The sequence below is a fragment of the Sceloporus occidentalis genome, unplaced genomic scaffold (assembly GCF_023333645.1).
Source record: "Sceloporus occidentalis isolate IW3139 unplaced genomic scaffold, rSceOcc1.0.p SCAF_61, whole genome shotgun sequence".
NCBI classification, from domain to species: domain Eukaryota; kingdom Metazoa; phylum Chordata; class Lepidosauria; order Squamata; family Phrynosomatidae; genus Sceloporus; species Sceloporus occidentalis.
Window position 1 is genome coordinate 1,315,336 of NW_028317041.1, and position 19,212 is coordinate 1,334,547.

The 19,212-nt window shown below is 39.9% G+C and overlaps 1 protein-coding gene across 1 annotated transcript; it reads left to right on the forward strand.

The window, feature by feature from the left end:
- The first annotated feature begins 891 nt into the window (after positions 1-891).
- LOC149287392 (SH3 domain-containing protein 19-like) lies at positions 892-18,677 on the forward strand. The gene is made up of 14 exons (XM_089492898.1): positions 892-1,570; positions 5,891-6,001; positions 7,005-7,108; positions 9,544-9,602; positions 9,934-10,183; positions 10,613-10,681; positions 10,800-10,937; positions 11,467-11,527; positions 12,517-12,647; positions 13,333-13,385; positions 13,707-13,915; positions 14,385-14,600; positions 17,932-18,026; positions 18,570-18,677. Exons 1-14 carry the CDS (start codon positions 892-894, stop codon positions 18,675-18,677), a joined length of 2,283 nt encoding a protein of 760 aa, XP_089349024.1.
- The last annotated feature ends 535 nt before the right edge of the window (positions 18,678-19,212 follow it).

The window sequence follows — 19,212 nt, forward strand, 5'->3', positions numbered from 1 at the left end:
ACCCGCCTTCAGGTAAAGTACTTTTTGCTGTGTTAACTTTGTTTTTGGTAGAACTTGTAACCATAATCTGGTAACAATAAGGTGGTTATAATAAGACCATCCACCTGGCTTAAGCCAACCCTGTCTTACATATTGTCAACTTCTTTCTGAAGCATGATGCTGCTATTTTTTTTGTAGAAAGAAGATTCTTACAATTAATGTTATTTGGTGAACATAGAAACCGAGAATTTGACGGCAGATAAGAACCATTCTGCCCATCTAGTCTGCCCGTTTTTCCTGATTTAAGGGATTTAAATCAGTGGAAACTGCAAGGAATACAAAGAGTATAATGTAAACAAAACAGTGCTTTATTCAAGTATACGTATATAACCCTTTATGAGAATATTAAGTCTATAGTATAAAATATAGATGCTGTAGTGTAAACATTTCTTGCTGTAGGGTCCCTTTTTTGTGCTGTATATCGTTTTCAATACAGATAAAGTATCTATACTTAAAACCATACTACATTAGAAATATCGACTTGATTAATTTCCTTGCAAACAAGCAAACTTTGTTGCTTTTTTTTTTCCCCTAGTGCAAAGGCGATTGGACTTATCTCAACTGTCGTTTGTAAATAACAATGTTAAAGATTCTGCCTCCCAGATAACAGTGTGTAACACTACACACAAAAGTATCCGACAGCAAGAAGCAAATGTCAATGTCGTTGGACAACCAGTGCCAAGGCCGCGGACAAAATCCTGCCTCAAACCTGTATTAAACAACAATCTTAACGTATTTACATCTAGCAGTGAGGACTTTTTTCTGTCTGCAGCAGAGGGACAGCAGCCTACCGCTAAACCTTGCTCTGGTTTTGATGATAACTTTGTGGGAGATTTGCTTGAAAACAGCAATATGAGCCATGAACGAAGCCAAAACAGTATTGTATCCAGGATTAAAGCCTTTGAGTCTCAAGCTGAAAGCTCAGACCAGTCCAGAAGACCAGAAATTGCCCCACGTTCCGTCAACACGAAGAGTTCTGTCCCTGCTAAGCCAATACCGGCTCCAAAGCCTCTGTCCAACCGCATATCGGGGGAGTGGGACCCTGGAAAAGACAACAAACCAAAAGTTACACCAAGAGAAGGACTTGTTGCTCCTCGGCTTCAAGATCAAAGTGGGACAACCAAACCAGACTTACCAAAGAAACCCAAGCCTAGTCTTGTGAAAGACAACAGCAATGAGTTTCTCAATGTTCCACCTGGGGCGTCGTCCACTACAAATAACAATAAAGATGCTGAAAGGAAGGTACCTGTGCCTGCTCCAAGACCACTGATTCCTAGAAAGCCTCCCCAGGCCGATAATGCGGCCTTGTTGTCAACTGGGCCTAGACCACCAGGCGTTCCTCCAAAACTGTCCGTAGCTACACAAGCCAAAGCATTCACAGTAGCAGAAACAACTGTAGCCAAAATTCCGGCCCCACCTGTGCAGAATAAACCTAGTGGTGATATGGACCTCATTAGTTTTGATGATGATGTATTGCCTCCTGCTATGGTACCCAGTCCAGAATTCACAAGCAACGCAATACTGAATGCTGGTAAGAAAATAAATATATTAACTTCTTCATGTGTTTGTACATACTAAAGCCAGATATATCTGTGTACCTTATGCTTTTATATAATGCACCTTTTTATTGTTATTTGTTTTATAAATAAAAACTCATATTCCACAAGCGCTGTACAAGGGATAAACAGGACGTAACAAATTTTATATAACATCAGGTGAGGAGGGCCTTGCTTAAATAAGCTTACAATCTAGAAGGGGTTAGAGTATATTACACAAGAGCCTAAGTACCCATGATGGTAGGATGAATTAGATGTTCATTACTCTGAACCAGGATTTCTTATTTTCAGGAGGGTTGAGTTTCTAAAACAAAAAGTACCACGTACTTGATTTTGAGCTCTCGCTCAGGATTATGTAGGCTTATTGGTTACACGTATTCCCCTTGGAAAATTTGTTTTTATGTTGGCACAAGTTGCACTCTTTACAGTGGATAACATTTAACCCAGGGTCCTGTCTCTGGATGGAGCAGTAGTCTTGTCTTGCTGAGCTGAAAGCACTTCTAAATTTCTAAATGAAATGTCTTTGTTCTATACAATTTCCCCCTAGGAAAAAAAAAAAAAAAAAAACCCACACGTTAAATAACCAAGAACTGATGTTCTGAGATAATTTGTTATCTAGATGCAGGATCTTACTAGTTTCCCAAACCATTAAATGCTCCATTGAGAGACTTGATTGTGTTAGAGCCCATTACGGCATATACTCGTCTGATAATCAAACAGAATGAGAAAACATAGTATAGAAACTTTTGATCTGAGGTATTTCATTTCTTGAGGGCTCACATGGTCCCTGTTTTTTTCTTTTTTCTTTTTGTTCACTGTGTAGTCAAAAACAGGACCAATTAATCTATGAAAGACTTAGTGGACTGTCCACTTTATCAATTAGACCATCCCACATCTGTTCACAAATGAAAAATCAGAAGGCAACCAGGTTCCGAGTGTCTAGTTGTGTTGGTGCGTAATTTGAGGGGAGTTCTCCTCCCGAGGTCAGGCTCTGGATCCTACCTCACCAGCTCACTTGGTGTACTATTGTTTAATTTCTCACAGGGATCATTCTATGCTCTAGGCTGTCCTTCCTACACTGTGTACCCTTTTGTGTTCTGCATACATATGTTTTTACTGGATAAAAAAAAAACAACTATATAATAAAGAATTTAAGAAACCTTCCAAACTTGGTAAACAAAGAGCAGAAAAATCTAATGTGCGGGCGGCTAGCCTTAAAGCGCCAGGGCCTCCTAGTCATCCCCAGTCCAACCCTGCCCAGTACTTTAGTCAAATCAATTTAACCCCTTAATGACAATTGCCGGTTCTGGCACGGCACGGAAAAACAAGTCGATTATGACAAATGACGTGCCAGAACCGGCACGTCTTTAAACGGGTGCAGAAAGCGATCTACGTTTGCTTTCTGCACCCAAACGGCGTTGCTATTATGCCTCGACCTCGAGGCATTCAGCAACGCCACGATCGGCACCAGGGGCCATGTCTGGCCCCTCCCCGGGGCGGACGCTCATTTTAAAAGCGTTTAGGAGGCGATCAACGATCACCTCCTAAACTTAAATGGTGTCGCTGGAATGCTTCGATCAGGAGGCATCCAGCGACACCAAACACTTACCTTTGGATGGACTTTGACCGCTCCGGAGAGCGGTCACAGCCGCAGCTGCCGGTGATCTTCGCCATCCACAAGATGGCGGCGGCCCGGGAAAAAATACAATAAAGGTGAAAAAGTTCGCTAGACGGTCTCCAGACCCTCTAGAGAACTCTGGCTCCACTTGCAGGTTGAATACAGGTACTGATGCACTGATGTCACTATCAGGGGAACCTTCAAGTTGAAAAAACTATTTAAAATTTTTTTTTTAAAAAGGCAAAAAAAATAAAATATATATATAAAAAATATATTTTTGTGAGCAAGTCCTAAAATTAGCATATTAGCTTAAAACAATTCTCGCATGAAAATAGTTAAAATACTGGCATATTAAATGCCCATGGGGTGTCTACTTTTAAAAAAAATGTATGATTTGATGGGGTAAATTAAATTGGCCGGGTTCAACAATGTCCCAATTAACACAGGGGGAAGGATGGCCACACATCTAATTTCCAATTAGAAAAATGCACACGTACCAAATGTGGCCTTTTAGTTCCCCCCAAAAATGACAAACCCATGCATATGGGGTATCACTGTACTCAGGAGATGTTGCTGAACACATATTGTTGTGGGTGTTGTGTGACAGCGGCATATACCAGGAGCTGTAAAGTCATACATAACATAGGTGTGTGGGGGAAAAATACACACAAAAGAATACTACTGCAAACTTTGAAAAACTTCTGGTGGTAAAATGTCTGCATGCAAAGAGTTAAAATACCAGCATTTAAAATACCCTGGTGTGTCTAGTTTTCAAAAATATATGGTTTAGTTGGGCACACTGAAACGGCCCGGCTCAAAGATGTACCAAATAGGGCATGGGCAGTGGATCCCCAAATGCCAAAGTACAACATTGAAAAATGCGCATGTCCCAAATGTGGCCCTTTTGCCCCCAAACAGCCAGGCAAAATCATTCATGTGAGGTATCGCTGTACTCAGGAGATGTTGCCGAACACATATTGGGGTGTTTTGTGATAGTGACATATACGAGAACCTTTTAATTCATACCTGAAGTAAAATGTGTGTGACAAAACAAATGCAAAAAAATGACTACCACAAAGTTTAACAAAGACTGGTGGTAGATATGGTGCATGGAAAGAGTTAAAATACTAGCATTTGAAATACCCTGGGGTGTCTAGTTTTCAAAAATATATGGGTTTATTGGGCACACTGAAATGGCCCGGCTCAAAGATGTACCAAATAGGGCATGGGCAGTTGATCGCCAAACGCCAAAGTTCAACATTGAAAATGCGCATGCCCCAAATGTGGCCCTTTTGCCCCCAAACAGCCAGGCAAAATCATTCATGTGGGATATCGCTGTACTCAGGAGATGTTGCTAAACACATATTGGGGTGTTTTGTGATAGTGACATATACCAGAACCTGTTTATTCATACCTTAAGTAAAATGTGTGTGAAAAAACAAATGCAAAAAAAATTACTACCATAAAGTTTGACAAAGGCTGATGGTAGAATTAGTGCTTGGAAAGGGTTAAAATACTAGCATTTGGAATACCCTGGGCTGTCTAGTTTTCAAAAATATATGACTTGATGGGGTAAATTGCATTGGCCGGCTTCAAAGATACCCGAAATGGCACATGGGGGGAAGAATTACCAGATTTGGAAAAAATGGCTTTGAAATAGCAAAACGCTACCTGTACATATTGCCCCATAATGTGTAGAAAAAAGCAAAAAAAACAGGACAAATAGTAGAATCTATTTAGCAGGTTTTTTCATTACCTTTTATAGATGAGTAAAAGATTTTTCAACTAAAAGTTAGAAACAGTCTTTTTTTTTTCTAAATTTTTCACCGTATTTTATACTTTTTTAATAGTAAATAATATGATACAATCAAAACAATGTCATCTAAAGAAAGCCCTTCTTGTCCTGAAAAAAACAATATATAATGTGTGTGGGTTCAGTAAACGGGAAAGAAGAAAATTACAGCTAAACACGAGCAGCGCAGAAATGTTAACACGGCCATTGTCACGAAGGGTACAAAAAGTAAAATCAGCCTTTGTCACGAAGGGGTTAAAAAGAAAACACATGATTGACACATTTCAAATGTGCTTAGTGTATAAACTACACCCACGCAAATTCTAGATGTGTGTGTATATGTATGTATAATATATATATACATACATACAGTATATATAAACAAATCAATGAACATGGTTTGGAGGTTCTTGGGCACATTGCTGTTTGTACTTATTTTATCAATGTCAAAACAATAGCATATTGCACTGAATATCACTGAATAGTGCTCTCTGTATATTAAAAATGTAGAATCCAGTATGAAAAAGCCAAATCCTCACTTAATAAGTAGCAGCTTCTGTATTTTGTATGTTTCAGCAATGATTGCTTGTTTGAAGCAAGAATCAGTAGAAAGCTAATGTCGTCATTGTCACCTTAGTAAATGTTTTAATTGCATCCAAGTCATACATAGTGATCATCAGAGCCTGTTACCCATTTTTGTTGCTTGTGTCAGAATTCCGCAAAAGAACTCTACACACGCTAGTTCCTGAATCTCTTTTTTGGCGGTTGGTCTTTGTTTTCTCATATTACACCAACCCATGATGTAGGATCTTAGGTTAACTAAGTTCTGCCCTAACTAAGGAAAGCTGTGTAGTCTCTTAATACAGGCGTTTTTCCTGTTTCCAGATCTCTTCGAGCTGTTCAGTAAAGATGAGACTGTTGAAAAGGAGCAGCCTGTGCCAGCAACTGTGGTGAGGAAGCCTACAGTCATTAGGATCCCTGGCAAACTAGGCAAATGTGAGTATGTGGCTACTTGTTTTGAATTCCTGGGCTACGTCAGTGTTACATTTATTATCGTCATTGTGACTACTATTGTGTTTTATGAGGAGTTTTGGGGGTTTTGAGATTCTGTAGAGGTTAATGCTTGGGGCAAGATGTTCCATCTCAGTCCTTCTAGAATCCACCTTGCAAGATATGTCTTCTGCAAATTCCATAAACCCTAAAAAATGTACCCATCAAAAAAATAAACGTCAAAATCATTTATGGATGCTGAGAACTCAAAATGTGCAAAGCTTACGAAGCACTTACTGAATGTTTTAGCTCAAGACTCAGCGTTGAAGTAAACACTGATTTCAAACTGTACTGGAGGACATATGCTTGTTTTAGCAGCAGAACTGGGTGGGGATATAACTAGAAACCACAGGGCCCCAATGTGAAAATTCGCCTGTGGCCCCCAACTTCACCAAGCAACAAGTGCCACTTTTGCTCCAGATTCTGTGCCACCTATGCCCCCAAACAGCTTGTCTCCGGATAAATATATATACTATATTAACCATAACTGCCTCTAAATTAACCCCCACCTCCCCTAACTTACAGCAGCCTAAATATAAATTTTTTACTTACTGTTAGATGAGTTGTTTAGCAATGTGGACGCTATAAGGAAAGGGGGGGGGGCAATCGTCGGTGTGCAGGGAGGGACTGTTAATCAGAAAGGGGTGGGGCCAATTGTCAGTGTGCCCGCTGGGAGGGACTGTTAATCAGAAATGGGCGGGGCCAATTGTCAGTGTGACTGCCGGGAGGGACTGGGAAGTAGTAACTGCAATCTACAACCACTGTATAAGACGCACCTAGTTTTTAGACCCCAAATTTTTCGAAAAAAAGGTGCATCTTATACATGGGGAAATACGGTGTGTGTGTGTGTATATATATATATGTGTGTATATATAGATAGATAGATAGATATATGTGTGTGTGTGTATGTATGATATATATGTGTGTTAAAATTGTTTTCTGCTTACAGCTTCTGAAGAAGTTCCTCAGATTCCTCCTCCTCTTCCAGCAGAAAAGCCGGTTGGTAGCCTTTACAATAAATCAAGTGCACGACCGCGCCCCATAGGAAGAAAAGTAGGTTTTAAGAATGTATTTTAAAACCGGTTATTTGATGATGAGTAGATTTGTGTTTCTAAACTTTAGCAGCAAAAGATGGCTTCTACCAGGAAGAGGCAGGAGAGTATACAGTAATCCTGGGTCACCGCTCTGGTGGTCACGTAATCTCATAGTAACATAGTTCATAAGGTTGAAAAAAGACCAAAGTCCATCAAGTTCAACCTATATACATATTGTGTCCCTACTGTGTTGATCCAGAGGAAGGCAAAAAACCCTTATGAAGCAGATGCCAATTGCCCCATACCAGGGGGAAAATTCCTTCCCGACTCCAAATATGGCAATCAGAATAAATCCCTGGATCAACGTTCTGTCCCTAATATCCATAACTTGTAATATTATTGCTTTCAAGAAACACGTCCAGGCTTCTTTTGAACTCTTTTATTGAGTTTACCATTACCACTTCCTCTGGCAGAGAGTTCCATAATCTCACCGCTCTTACTGTAAAGAACCCCCGTCTGTGCTGGTGTAGAAACCTTCTTTCCTCCAGCCGTAGAGGATGTCCCCTTGTTATAGATACAGTCCTGGGTATAAATAGGTCCTGGGAGTGATCTCTGTACTGCCCCCTTATATATTTATACATAGTTATTAAGTCCCCCCTAAGCCGTCTTTTTTCCAAACTAAATAACCCTAATTCTGATAATCTTTCTGGGTACTGTAGTCCTCCCATTCCCCTTATTACTCTGGTTGCCCGTCTTTGAACCCTCTCCAGCTCCACTATATCTTTCTTGTACACTGGTGCCCAGTACTGTACACAGTATTCCATGTGTGGTCTGACTAGTGACTTGTACAGTGGTAGAATTATTTCCTTGTCGTGGGCATCTATGCCCCTTTTGATGCACCCCATGATTTTATTTGCCTTAGCAGCAGCTGCCTGACACTGGTCGCTACAGGTAAATTTACTGTTAACTAAAACTCCTAAGTCCTTTTCCATGTCAGTCGTCCCCGGTGTTTTCCCATTTAATACATATTCCCAGCCTGGATTTTTCTTCCCCATGTGCATAACCTTACATTTATCTGTGTTGAACCTCATCTGCCACATCCCAGCCCAAGCCTCCAACCTATGCAGATCCATTTGTAATCGTGCACTGTCCTCTATTGTGTTAACCACATTACAGAGTTTAGTATCGTCTGCAAAGATTGATACTTTACTATACAATCCCTCTACAAGGTCATTAATAAATATATTAAAAAGAATAGGACCCAAAACTGACCCCTGTGGTACCCCACTAGCAACAGTAACCCACTCAGAGTATGTACCATTAATAACCACCCTCTGTTTCCTATCACTGAGCCAGTTACTTACCCACATACACACATTCTCCCCCAGCCCAAGCATTCTCATTTTATGTACTAGCCTTTTATGTGGCACCGTATCAAATGCTTTGGAAAAATCAAGATATACGACATCCAGCGATTCACCCCGATCCAGTCTTGAGCTCACCTCCTTATAAAAGCTGATCAGGTTAGTTTGACAGGACCGATCCCTTGTAAACCCATGCTGATATGGAGTCATACACTTATTTTCATTGAGATACTCCAAAATAGCATCTCTTAGGAAACCCTCAAACAGTTTACACACAACAGAAGTTAAACTAACAGGCCTATAATTCCCCGGGTCACTTTTTGTCCCCTTTTTGAATATTGGCACAACATTTGCTATGCGCCAGTCCTGGGGAACAGACCCTGTCACTATAGAGTCCTTGAATATTAGAAATAGGGGTCTGTCTATTACATTACTTAACTCCCTTAGAACGCGGGGGTGAATGCCATCTGGACCTGGTGATTTGTCTATTTTGATTTTTTTTAGGCGGCACTGCACTTCTTCCTGGGTTAGACAGGCGACATGTACTGGGGCAGTTATCTCATCCTGCTGTATATTACCTGGCATTTCGTTTTCCTCTGTGAATACAGCAGAGAAGAATATATATAATAGATTAGCTTTTTCCTGATCCCCGTCTATAACTTCTCCCTCATTACGTTTTAAGGGGCCAACACTTTCATTTTTAACCTTTTTACTATTTATATAGTTAAAGAACATTTTGGGGTTTGTTTTACTCTCTTTGGCAATGAGTCTTTCTGTCTCCACTTTTGCTGCTTTTATCTGATTTTTACATATTTAATTTTTTCCCCGAAAGCTTTTTAGTGCTTCCTCACTGCCTTCCTGTTTTAGTAGCTTAAATGCCTTTTTTTGCCATTTATTGCCCCCTTTACATTTTTATTTATCCACATTGGTTTTCTCTTGTTCCTGACTCTTTTATTCCCATACGGTATGTACCTTTCACAGTGAGAATTTAAGATATAGAAAGCACAATACTATACTTGCTTAGAAGCTCCGTCTATTGTCACAACTGGTTTTCATTTTTTTCTTGCCTTATGTTATTCTTACCTTCTAGGAATGGGAACAAGCAGAAAGTGCAGAAGATTCTCGCCCCAGGCTGGTTCTGCCTACGAGGTTGCTCCTGCATACATAAATATTGTGGATTTCATTTTTATTCTCTGCTGCATTAATTGCAATGCACAATTTCAAGTACTAAACACAGTGCCATTATATATAATATATTTATAATATATTTTATGTTTATGTAATAGAAAGTATCCTTCAGAAACTTTCTACTATTCTACTTAAAATGTTTTAGAATTTACATTTTTTTTGGTTAAGAAACTTTTCTTTGAATCCTTATTTTCTATTTAGTTTTTTTTTATTGTTATTTGTTCTTTGGCGGGTATATTTAATCCTGGCTCAAATAATATTTAAACCATGTAACCATTTGATTTTGTTCCAGGCCAGTTGGTGTTAAAGTGATGGAAGCAAACCCACCACCACCATCACAGAAAGGGCCTCCTGGAAGACCTCCACCACCAAAAGTGACTAAACCAAGAGAAGCATTTCCTCGTTCATCCTCTGACGTGGGTCTGAGCGCAAAGCATAACACTTCTGGAATCAGTAGATCAAAAAGTCAAGTAATTAAAAGGCAACAACCAGATCTACCTCCGCGACCAAAGCCCGGACATCCTCTGTACAGTAAATACATGGTGAGACTTTTGCTACCTACCAATGTGACCAATTCTTTTATGCGACTGCCAAAGGTGATCTAAATGATGAATCTAAGTGACAGTAATTATGTGAGAATGCAAATATAGGAATTAGTATTTTGTAAATAGCAGGTTTATTGCCTGTTATTGTATTTTCTACATTAAAACGCTTCTTTGGGAAGAGTCATCTGAAATATTAATGTCTCGCATTTTCAGCACACATTTATAATAATGTAAAGGTAAAATGTGTCTTGATTTTAAACATACTATAAAACAGTTTTACTGTGGCAGACTCTTCCCACCCCATCCCTTGTGTGTTGGTAGAATAGCACTGTTGGGTCGTGAGTGGTATTTTATCTTATGAAATTATTTTTATTTCTTTGATTTATTGCTATGACTTAAAATGCACTTTTATATTATCTCCCTTAGTTGCCCCTGCCTCATGGTATTGCTGAAAAAGATATTGTATCCAACAACCCAGGAGAGCTATCATTGAAGGTAAAAATAAAAAAAATGATGGTTTTAATTAATAAGGTCCAGAAACACGTTCCTCTTTCCACTGCACGCATCTTGTAAGTTTGACCTGATAAGTTTTTTATTTCCCTTTACTGAACAGCGTGGAGAGGTTCTGGTACTCCTGGAACAGACTGATAACAATTACATCCAGTGCCAGAAGGGTTCAGCAACTGGAGAAGTTCAGATTTCAAACATGAAGATAATTACTCCACTCGAGAGTTTGGAAAACAAACAGAAAGTAAGACGCACGCGCTTCACATTCTTCTTTTAAAATGTTTTTCTACCACCTATGTATGTATGTATAGGGGTGAGGGCTAATATTATGCATTCATTGGAATAGGCAGAGTGCTGTTTTGGGTAGAAAATTTAAGCAAGAAGTGGGGTTTGTGCTCTTTGAATATTAAACTGGCAGACTACATGGGCTATTGGCTCATCAGTTTAGAAAATGCTTCTATGATCTTTACTTAGAGCTGTGTAGTGAGCATGTGCAAAAAGGATGCAAGAAATTACCTTTCTTTTCTACAAAAAAATGCTACGGGTTTCTTAATCTGCCATCAAGAGTAACACTTCAATAAGACCATTTTACTATCCATTACTGCCCTGTGCAAAAGGATTGCGGGACCTACGTTTTCATAGCAGTTGGTTAGCTGTTGGTTGTCATCTGTAATGTCATAACTCACTTTTTATATTGATATTGATTTGGTCGCAGTAAAGGTTAAAAGTTATTGGAGATGGCATATTTTTAACCAAATACCCTCTTATTTTAGGAAATATGCCAAGAAGACAGCCAATCTCCACGTGCATTGGTACTCCATGATTTTATAGGAGGTGGGTGACATGTTGCAAACTAGTCCCATTTGCAATCTTTTACTTATCCCCGATCTGGCATCTACTGTAGGCATCCAAATGTACAATATATGCTGTGCCACGTAGTCCTATTATTTGCTCCTTTGTCACCAAACTGAAACCTTAAGGCAGAGATTTGAGGTTGATTGAAAAGGCAGACTGCATGTGACAAAAAGGCTGGTTAATGTGCTCTGTGCTGTGTAACAATAACCTCACTACAGCATTGGAATCCTGATTCAGCCTGAACTGCTGAAAATGCCATTTCATTGTAAAGAAAGTAATAAGCACATAGCCAAAAGATGATTGTGCTCCCTGCATAACATTTAATGTGTTTCCATCATAGTCTTAGAAAGGCCACAAATCCATGAATCATAAGTGAAGGCGCACCCACTACCACCACTCCCAGTACAGACATAAAATCAATTGGGAAATTCCATGCCTGTTTATTTTTGAACATTTGCTCCTTCTAGTGTTCAACAACAGGCATTGTTTTCTTGCTGTACGCTCTTTATCCAACCTGTCTCGATTGAGTTGACGTACATTTCATATACAAGGCTTGCTGCGACACAGGGCAGAATACAAATATTGACCGCTTCGCCGAGCATATACAGGCGTATCATTTGTACCATCAACATCATGAACGCTAATACACTTGACGGTACTCTAGTTTATGTGTAAATGTCATTTACACATTAGTCAGGAACATATTCTAAAGAAGCAACAGACAACAAAGCACTAAAGAAAGGGAAACTGTTCCAGGGGCACAATGGTATTTATGGCAGGGGTAACCCTTGGGGTTGAGGGGATCAGATGAGAGGTGGTGTGGAGGTTAGTCTTCCTCCTTGAGACTGTCAGTGATGGAGTAGTCCTCTTAAGGCTAGCTGAGGATCAACCTGTGACCATCCTGGACCGTGATCTGTTCCCTGGCACTCTTCTTTCAGAACCATAACAAGAATGCACTTTACTTTCAGACCATCCGGATGATTTGAGTTTGACTTCAGGAGACATTGTCTATGTGTTGGAGAGACTAGATCATGAATGGTACAGAGGAAAGTGCAAGGGGAGTACTGGCATATTTCCAGCCAATCATGTGCGTGTTCTGGTACGTACATACTATAAATATATTAGGACAAGCCACTGCGGCTTGTTTCAGTGTTGTCGCTGCATATCGAGGCCAACTTGGAAATCATGTATGTATCTATAACTGGATCTATAACTGGATGAAAATATTTGGGGGGGGGGGTTTGTTTTTGTTTTCCTTGGTAGTTTCTTCCAAGTGTTGTGGTAAGAATTGTGGCATTGCAGGTTCCCTTAGTTCCAGTATAATAAAGACCAGTTCATGGGCAAAGTTCTAGATTTATAGCATAAATGTTCCTGTTGCTTTACCTAAATTCTGCAGCGAAATTGTTCTAAGTACGACTTAATAGCTCTCTGCTGTTGAAAAGGCAAATTAAAGTAAAAACCCTCCTGTACAAGGTTTTGTCTTGAAGATTGATTTACATAGTAAACCGTGATTTATAGCAAGCTGGTTTACTAACAACCAGTGTTTTTTCTGCAAGAAATGATCATGTACGTAATATCAGTCTATTTCAGCATCAGACGCTGTAGTAACTATGTTAAAGAAAGAAAAATTACAACAAACGCATGACTTGTGTAGCAGTGTATTTTATAAAATATAATTTTGCTAAGACATATGAGCAAATTTCACGTTATTAAACTAAATGATACAATACAGTACCATTAAACATATGATAAATGCAAATCCGCTTACTATTTCCTCTAAATAGGTTGATATTCCAGATAAGACGCATTCAAAAATACCCTCTTCAACATCCATCAAGTGAGTACATTAGGAGTCTTAAATGAGAGGAATTTACCTTAATAAATGCACATTTTGTAGCGTAGATAGATATGTGGTAAGTGCTGTAGAAGTATTGTTTTCGACCGGAGAAGACGGCTCTAAACAAGGTTATTTGACCATGCGTCTTTTCCAAAAAAAGGTATCGCTTTTGACATCTAAAGAAAAATAAAGCGGCCACTAATGAGTTGTGTAAATTATTGAGGTGTTTAAGACTACACGGGAACGTATTCTTTTAAATGAAGAGCATATTTTGTCATGTTTTTAACATATTGATCCATTAGTCCTGTGTCTTCCACCCAGGGGTCCACGGTGTATGGCACGTTTTGAGTTTATAGGCGATCAGAAGGATGAGCTGAGCTTCAGTGAAGGAGAGCTGATCGCTTTAAAAGAGTACATTAATGATGAGTGGGCCAAAGGAGAACTTAAAGGAAAAACAGGGATTTTTCCCATCAATTTTGTTGAAATTATCGAAGATTTACCTGCTAGCGGTCCAAATAAATTTACCTCAGGTGAGTGTATTGAATGCAATAATATGATATCCACATCCCTGCATTCAATAAATTTGCATTTAATAGTTCGTGACCAAGTGTAAGAACGGGCTGGCCTTGTGGGGAATTGCCTCCCAGGCCTGTTCAAACTCTTCAAATTTGACTTGGACCAGCTCAGTGGCGGAGGGCAGTGGGGTCACATAATGTGGACATTGAATTTCAGATAAATAATACTTAGAGGTGAGGAACAAACCTTTCCTTTGGTGTGTGAACTTTACAGAACGTCTAGCATAAACTTCTAGGCCATAAGCTTTACCTTTTAATTGGACCAAATAGGTGGGACACGAAATGAGAATTATTCTAGCTTGTTTGCAATTTTTTTCCTAGATGTGGGAAATTCACAAAAGAACAAGTTGTCAGGACCAGTTGTACAGGTAAAAGTGTGTTTTACTTTGTTTTTCTTTTGTTAAACAAATTTGTGCATTTTCAGATCACAACTTTGTATTATTGTGTCGGCAGCAGAATAACACGTCTGAGGAATGGGGTGAAGCCCTTTATGATTTTGCAGCAGAGGCAGAAGATGATTTGCCCTTTAAAAAGGGAGATAAAATCCTTTTATTAGAATGCCTGGACGAGGAATGGTACAAAGGACGACTCAATGGAAGGGAAGGAATGCTGCCAGCCGCTTTTGTACAGATCTCATCAGGTGTGTCCTAGTGTGATATAAAAAAAAAAGGCTATCTCTGTCTTTTGTGATGTATGTCTGAAATTTATGCTTCACCATGCATTGTTTATTTGATCTATACCTTCAATGCCGAGTATACTTGTGATTTTTCCAGTTGATCTATACCTGCAAGGCTGGATTTGTGTATTTTTTCGTTGATCTACACCTGCAATGCTCTGTTTCGTGTGTTTATTTGATCTATACCTGAGCTACATGAAGGCGGAAAGGAGAGGTGTGGCACAGTGAAGGAAGGGACTCTGGGGTGATTGGGGGGGCACCACTTGGGTGGCCCGCACACATAGTCATGACTCGCACTCCCTTTCAGGTCAGTTGCCGGACCCGTGCCATTCATTAGCTATACGATCAGTATAGTATTGTGCTCCTCCCCTGCCCTGCGCGTTTTCCTGTGTTGGGTTTGTGTTGGAGTGTAGGATGTGATTGTATGCCAGAGGGTGGTTGGGGGTTTGGGAGGGCAAGGTCCCTAGTCTTCTGTATCAGATCTTTATTTTCTGTTCCTAGGTCAGTCACTTCTCCAGTGGCTGTTGAACTACAGCTCCTATAATCCTTTGCAATCCTTTGTTTCCCGCAGGGTAACAGATGATAATTGGAATAGTGGTTCATGTTGTGGCTCTCATGCTCTAGAGTCATAAAACATTGCAATAAGCTACAGTTGTATAGCCAATGATTATGAACAATGTGTTGTATTTCTCTGTCCCAGCAGTAATATTACATTAATCTGATGCAAATGTCTTCCCTTACACACCATTAACGCATTCATACATTACAATCTTGTTATGTTTTAATAACGACATCACACTCATACAGTTGTTTCATCCGACCCGGGCTGCTAATTAGACGGCAACACATTGTGTTACAGCTAATTAAACTGAAGGATGATATTACATTGGGAGAGGTTACCTCGTTAGTAACTTTACATTAAACTGCTATCTGGCTCACGATTATAAAATGTAATTACTACAGGGATAATCTTCCGTGATTAGAAGACCACCACGTGTGCTCTTCAAGCACTTCACCACCCACCAAAAAGCTTCTGATAAAAACTATTCTGTATACTTAAGTGGGATATATAAATTGATACAAAGACTGCAATATTGCTGACATGAAGCACAGTTATAGAAACATCAAATTAACATGTTGCAGACCGAATTCATCTAAGGAGCCTTCATTATTTTTACTCTGAGGAGTAAATCCAAAGTCTTATATAATGGACTGTTTGGTATGTCTAGTTTACCCATTGTATAGCTCTATGAATTATGATGCCTCTGTATAAATCAATTAATAATCACTAACATTCTATCTCAGTATCCGGTGTAGTGGTTGAGTTCCCTACACTTCCCCTGAGCAGGACACAGAATGTCCTAGGGTCATTTTCCCAGACATCCATTGTGCAGCAGGAAGGAGACCTCCATCCCCAGCTTGTAATACCGTATTTGCTCGATTATAAGACGACCCTGATTATAAGACGACCCCCCAAATCTTAATATTAATTTAGGAAAAAAAGAAAAAGCCTGAATATAAGACGACCCTATAGGAAAAAAGTTTTACCAGTAAATGTTAATTCATTTAAACACTTTTTTTAATAAAAGCTATGCTTGAGAAAAATATTTTGGTTTTATTTCCTTCTATTTTCCAACCTGTCCCCCAGTTATGCACATCTGCCCCAGAAGTGCCTTATACCCCCTATATGCCACTGTGCCCCATGATATGCCTTTTAACCCTCTAAATGCCACAGTGCCCCATAATATGCCTTTTAACCCTATATGCCACTGTGCCCCATGATATGCCTTTTAACCCTATATGCCACTCTGGCACTTAGAGGGTTAAAAGGCATATTATGGGGAAGAGTGGCATATAGGGAGGTTTAAGGCATTTCAGGAGGCAGAGTGGCATTAAAGGGGTTAAAAGGCATTTCACAGAGCACTCTGCCTCCAGAAATGCCTCAAACCCACATTTAACACTCCCCCTCCCTCCTCCAAACTTACCGGTGCTTCTGAGTTGGGGGGGGCGCATAACACAGGAGGGTCCAGGTCCCCTGCATCTGAGCCCCAGGTGCTTAGTCCGGGCAGCATGTAGAGCTCCACGCGAATCGCGTAGAGCTCTAAGCACCGGGGACTCAGATGCACCGGTAAGTTGGGTCGGGGGTTAACACAGGAGGATCCAGGTCCCCTGCATCTGGGTCCCCAGTGCTTAGTCCGGGAAGCGTGTAGAGCTCTACGCGATTGTATCGCGTAGAGCTCTACACGCAGCCCGGACTAAGCACCGGGGACTCAGAAGCACCGGTAAGTGGGGGGGGGGGGGGATTAACACAGGAGGATCCAGGTCCTCTGCATCGCTGCGGGGGATCTGGATCTTAGTCTCATAATCAGACCTATTTGAGGTCTGATTATAAGACGACCCTGATTATAAGACGAGGGGTATTTTTCAGAGCATTTGCTCTGGAAAAAACCTCGTCTTATAATCGAGCAAATACGGTAAATTAAGGGAGTGTAGCCTGATGGCAGGCAAGGAGAGAGAGAGCTTTCCTTGTTTCTGCACACTGGACCGACAGGGAAGGGGACCTAAGGACTGTTATTCCCACTGGAGCTCAAATCCCTGCCCATGAAGTCACGGTTTTCCACCATCTATATGCTTCTTCTACAGAGACCCAGATGCACTCGTGTTTGCAGGCCACCGTGCTGATGTAATTGCTGGTGACATTATGTCTTGTGCAATCTGATGAGACTGCATCAGTAACGTCACTTGTCACTCCGGCAGTGTGCGCCACAAAGAAGGAAAGCTTCAGTATGGAAGCTACTATTAGTCCCTCTGTTGGTCCGTTTAGAATGCCCAGTCTACCTCTTCAAGATTATACTTGTATTTTCTTAAAAGACAAAATACATTTATCATACAACTTTGTAAGGATCTGTGCCATGCATATGAGTCTCCCCTTAGACCACTGGGCACCCTAAGCACTTGCCTAATCTCTTTATATGGTAACACGGTGTCTGTTCGTTTGGTTTTCATGCATTGGTATGGTTGTTAAAGAGAAAAAAAGGTGAAAAAAAAGCTAAATCTGCCTAATTGTGTTATTGTCTTTTTTTAAAAGACAATAACACAATTAGGCAGATTTAGCTTTTTTCACCTTTTTTTCACCTTAAGTTGACAATGGCAGTGTTTAACCCCTTCCATCACACATGGGGATGTAACTAAACAAACATATTGTTTACAGACTGGTTAACTCTGGCTAAAACAGAAGTAAAATATTGAGCATTCTTTGCTATATAATAACGACAAATGTCTTTTTGTTATACAGGAATGAAACCTCGGCAAACTCAGGGAGGGAAAACGGGAAAGGCTCGGGCACTTTATGACTTCCGTGGGGAGAACGCGGATGAACTTTCATTTAAGGTATGCTACCATGTCCGAACGGTCGTGCTGCAGTCGTCATGTTGTGACCTTTACTACGAATAGATTATTTTGAGATCGATGCTGAAGTGAAAACTGATAGTGTTTTGTTATTTACCATGGTGAAAGCAGGTGAAGCTCTGAAACCCTGCATTCCAACACAACAATAGCCCTAGGAAGCAGATATGATCATTCGTTAATCTCAGCGTGGCCACAGATGTTAACCACTGTCAGCTATTTTTATGTTGTCTATAGTGGTAGACGGTGTTGTATCTTAAGTAATCGCACCCCTCTCGGTTTTAACATTGTGCTTGTTATAACTGACCCAAAACAGCTGTTTTTTAGTATAGTTTTTATAAATACATTAGACTACATACTAATAGTCCATGTCGTTAAACCTGATCAGGTATAGATCAACTTTTGACCCAGAAGAAGGCAAAAGCCTTGCATTGATTTCCAATTTTGACTCAAAAGGTCGCTGCAATCAAGTTGTTGTTAACGCGAATCTTGCACTCGACTCGATATTTTGTTTTTCGTTTCTTTCAGGCAGGTGATATTATTTTATCTTTGGAATCTGTCGATAACGACTGGATGAGTGGCGAACTCAATGGAAGATCGGGAATATTCCCTAAGGATTTTGTACAGAGATGTTAGCTGAATGCAGAAGTGCATTGTAGCCACACCTGAAACAGACTATCACCTCCGGTGCCAATTGAACTTTTTATACTTTAGAAATAATGTGTGATATTTTTGCACTATCTTTTTTTTATTTTTTTTTTTATTATTACTATTTTGTTTTAGGAACTAAAACATCCGTTAAGGTTTATGTACATGCTGTTTACCGTCTTGTCCCGTACGAGTATTTTTCAGTCCAGCTGCATTGTTGCTTTAACACACAGCAAATGTAGCATTGTGAAGGGCTTCAAGGAAAAATCTACTTTACTGAAATTACCAAGAAATCATGACTTTGACCTACAAATCCTCGGTTTCCCTAAAGTATTGAGAATGTCACCAAAACAAGACTGCATGAGTGAGCTTTATGCAGAAAAAGGCCTGACCTTTAAATGACTTAAAGAACTGTGTAAATGATTTTTGCTTTCACTTTTTTGTATTTTTCTAAAACTTATTTCAGTCCAGATAGCATTTTTTTACATACAATATCATGTTATCTTTTTAATGCCAACAGCAA

Coding starts and splice junctions, on each gene's coding strand:
- LOC149287392 (XM_089492898.1), top strand. CDS start 892: ATGAGCCATGAACGAAGCCAAAACAGTATTGTATCCAGGATTAAAGCC. Junction 10,938..11,466: donor GTTTGGAAAACAAACAGAAA/GTAAGACGCACG, acceptor CTCTTATTTTAG/GAAATATGCCAAGAAGACAG. Junction 13,386..13,706: donor CCCTCTTCAACATCCATCAA/GTGAGTACATTA, acceptor TCTTCCACCCAG/GGGTCCACGGTGTATGGCAC.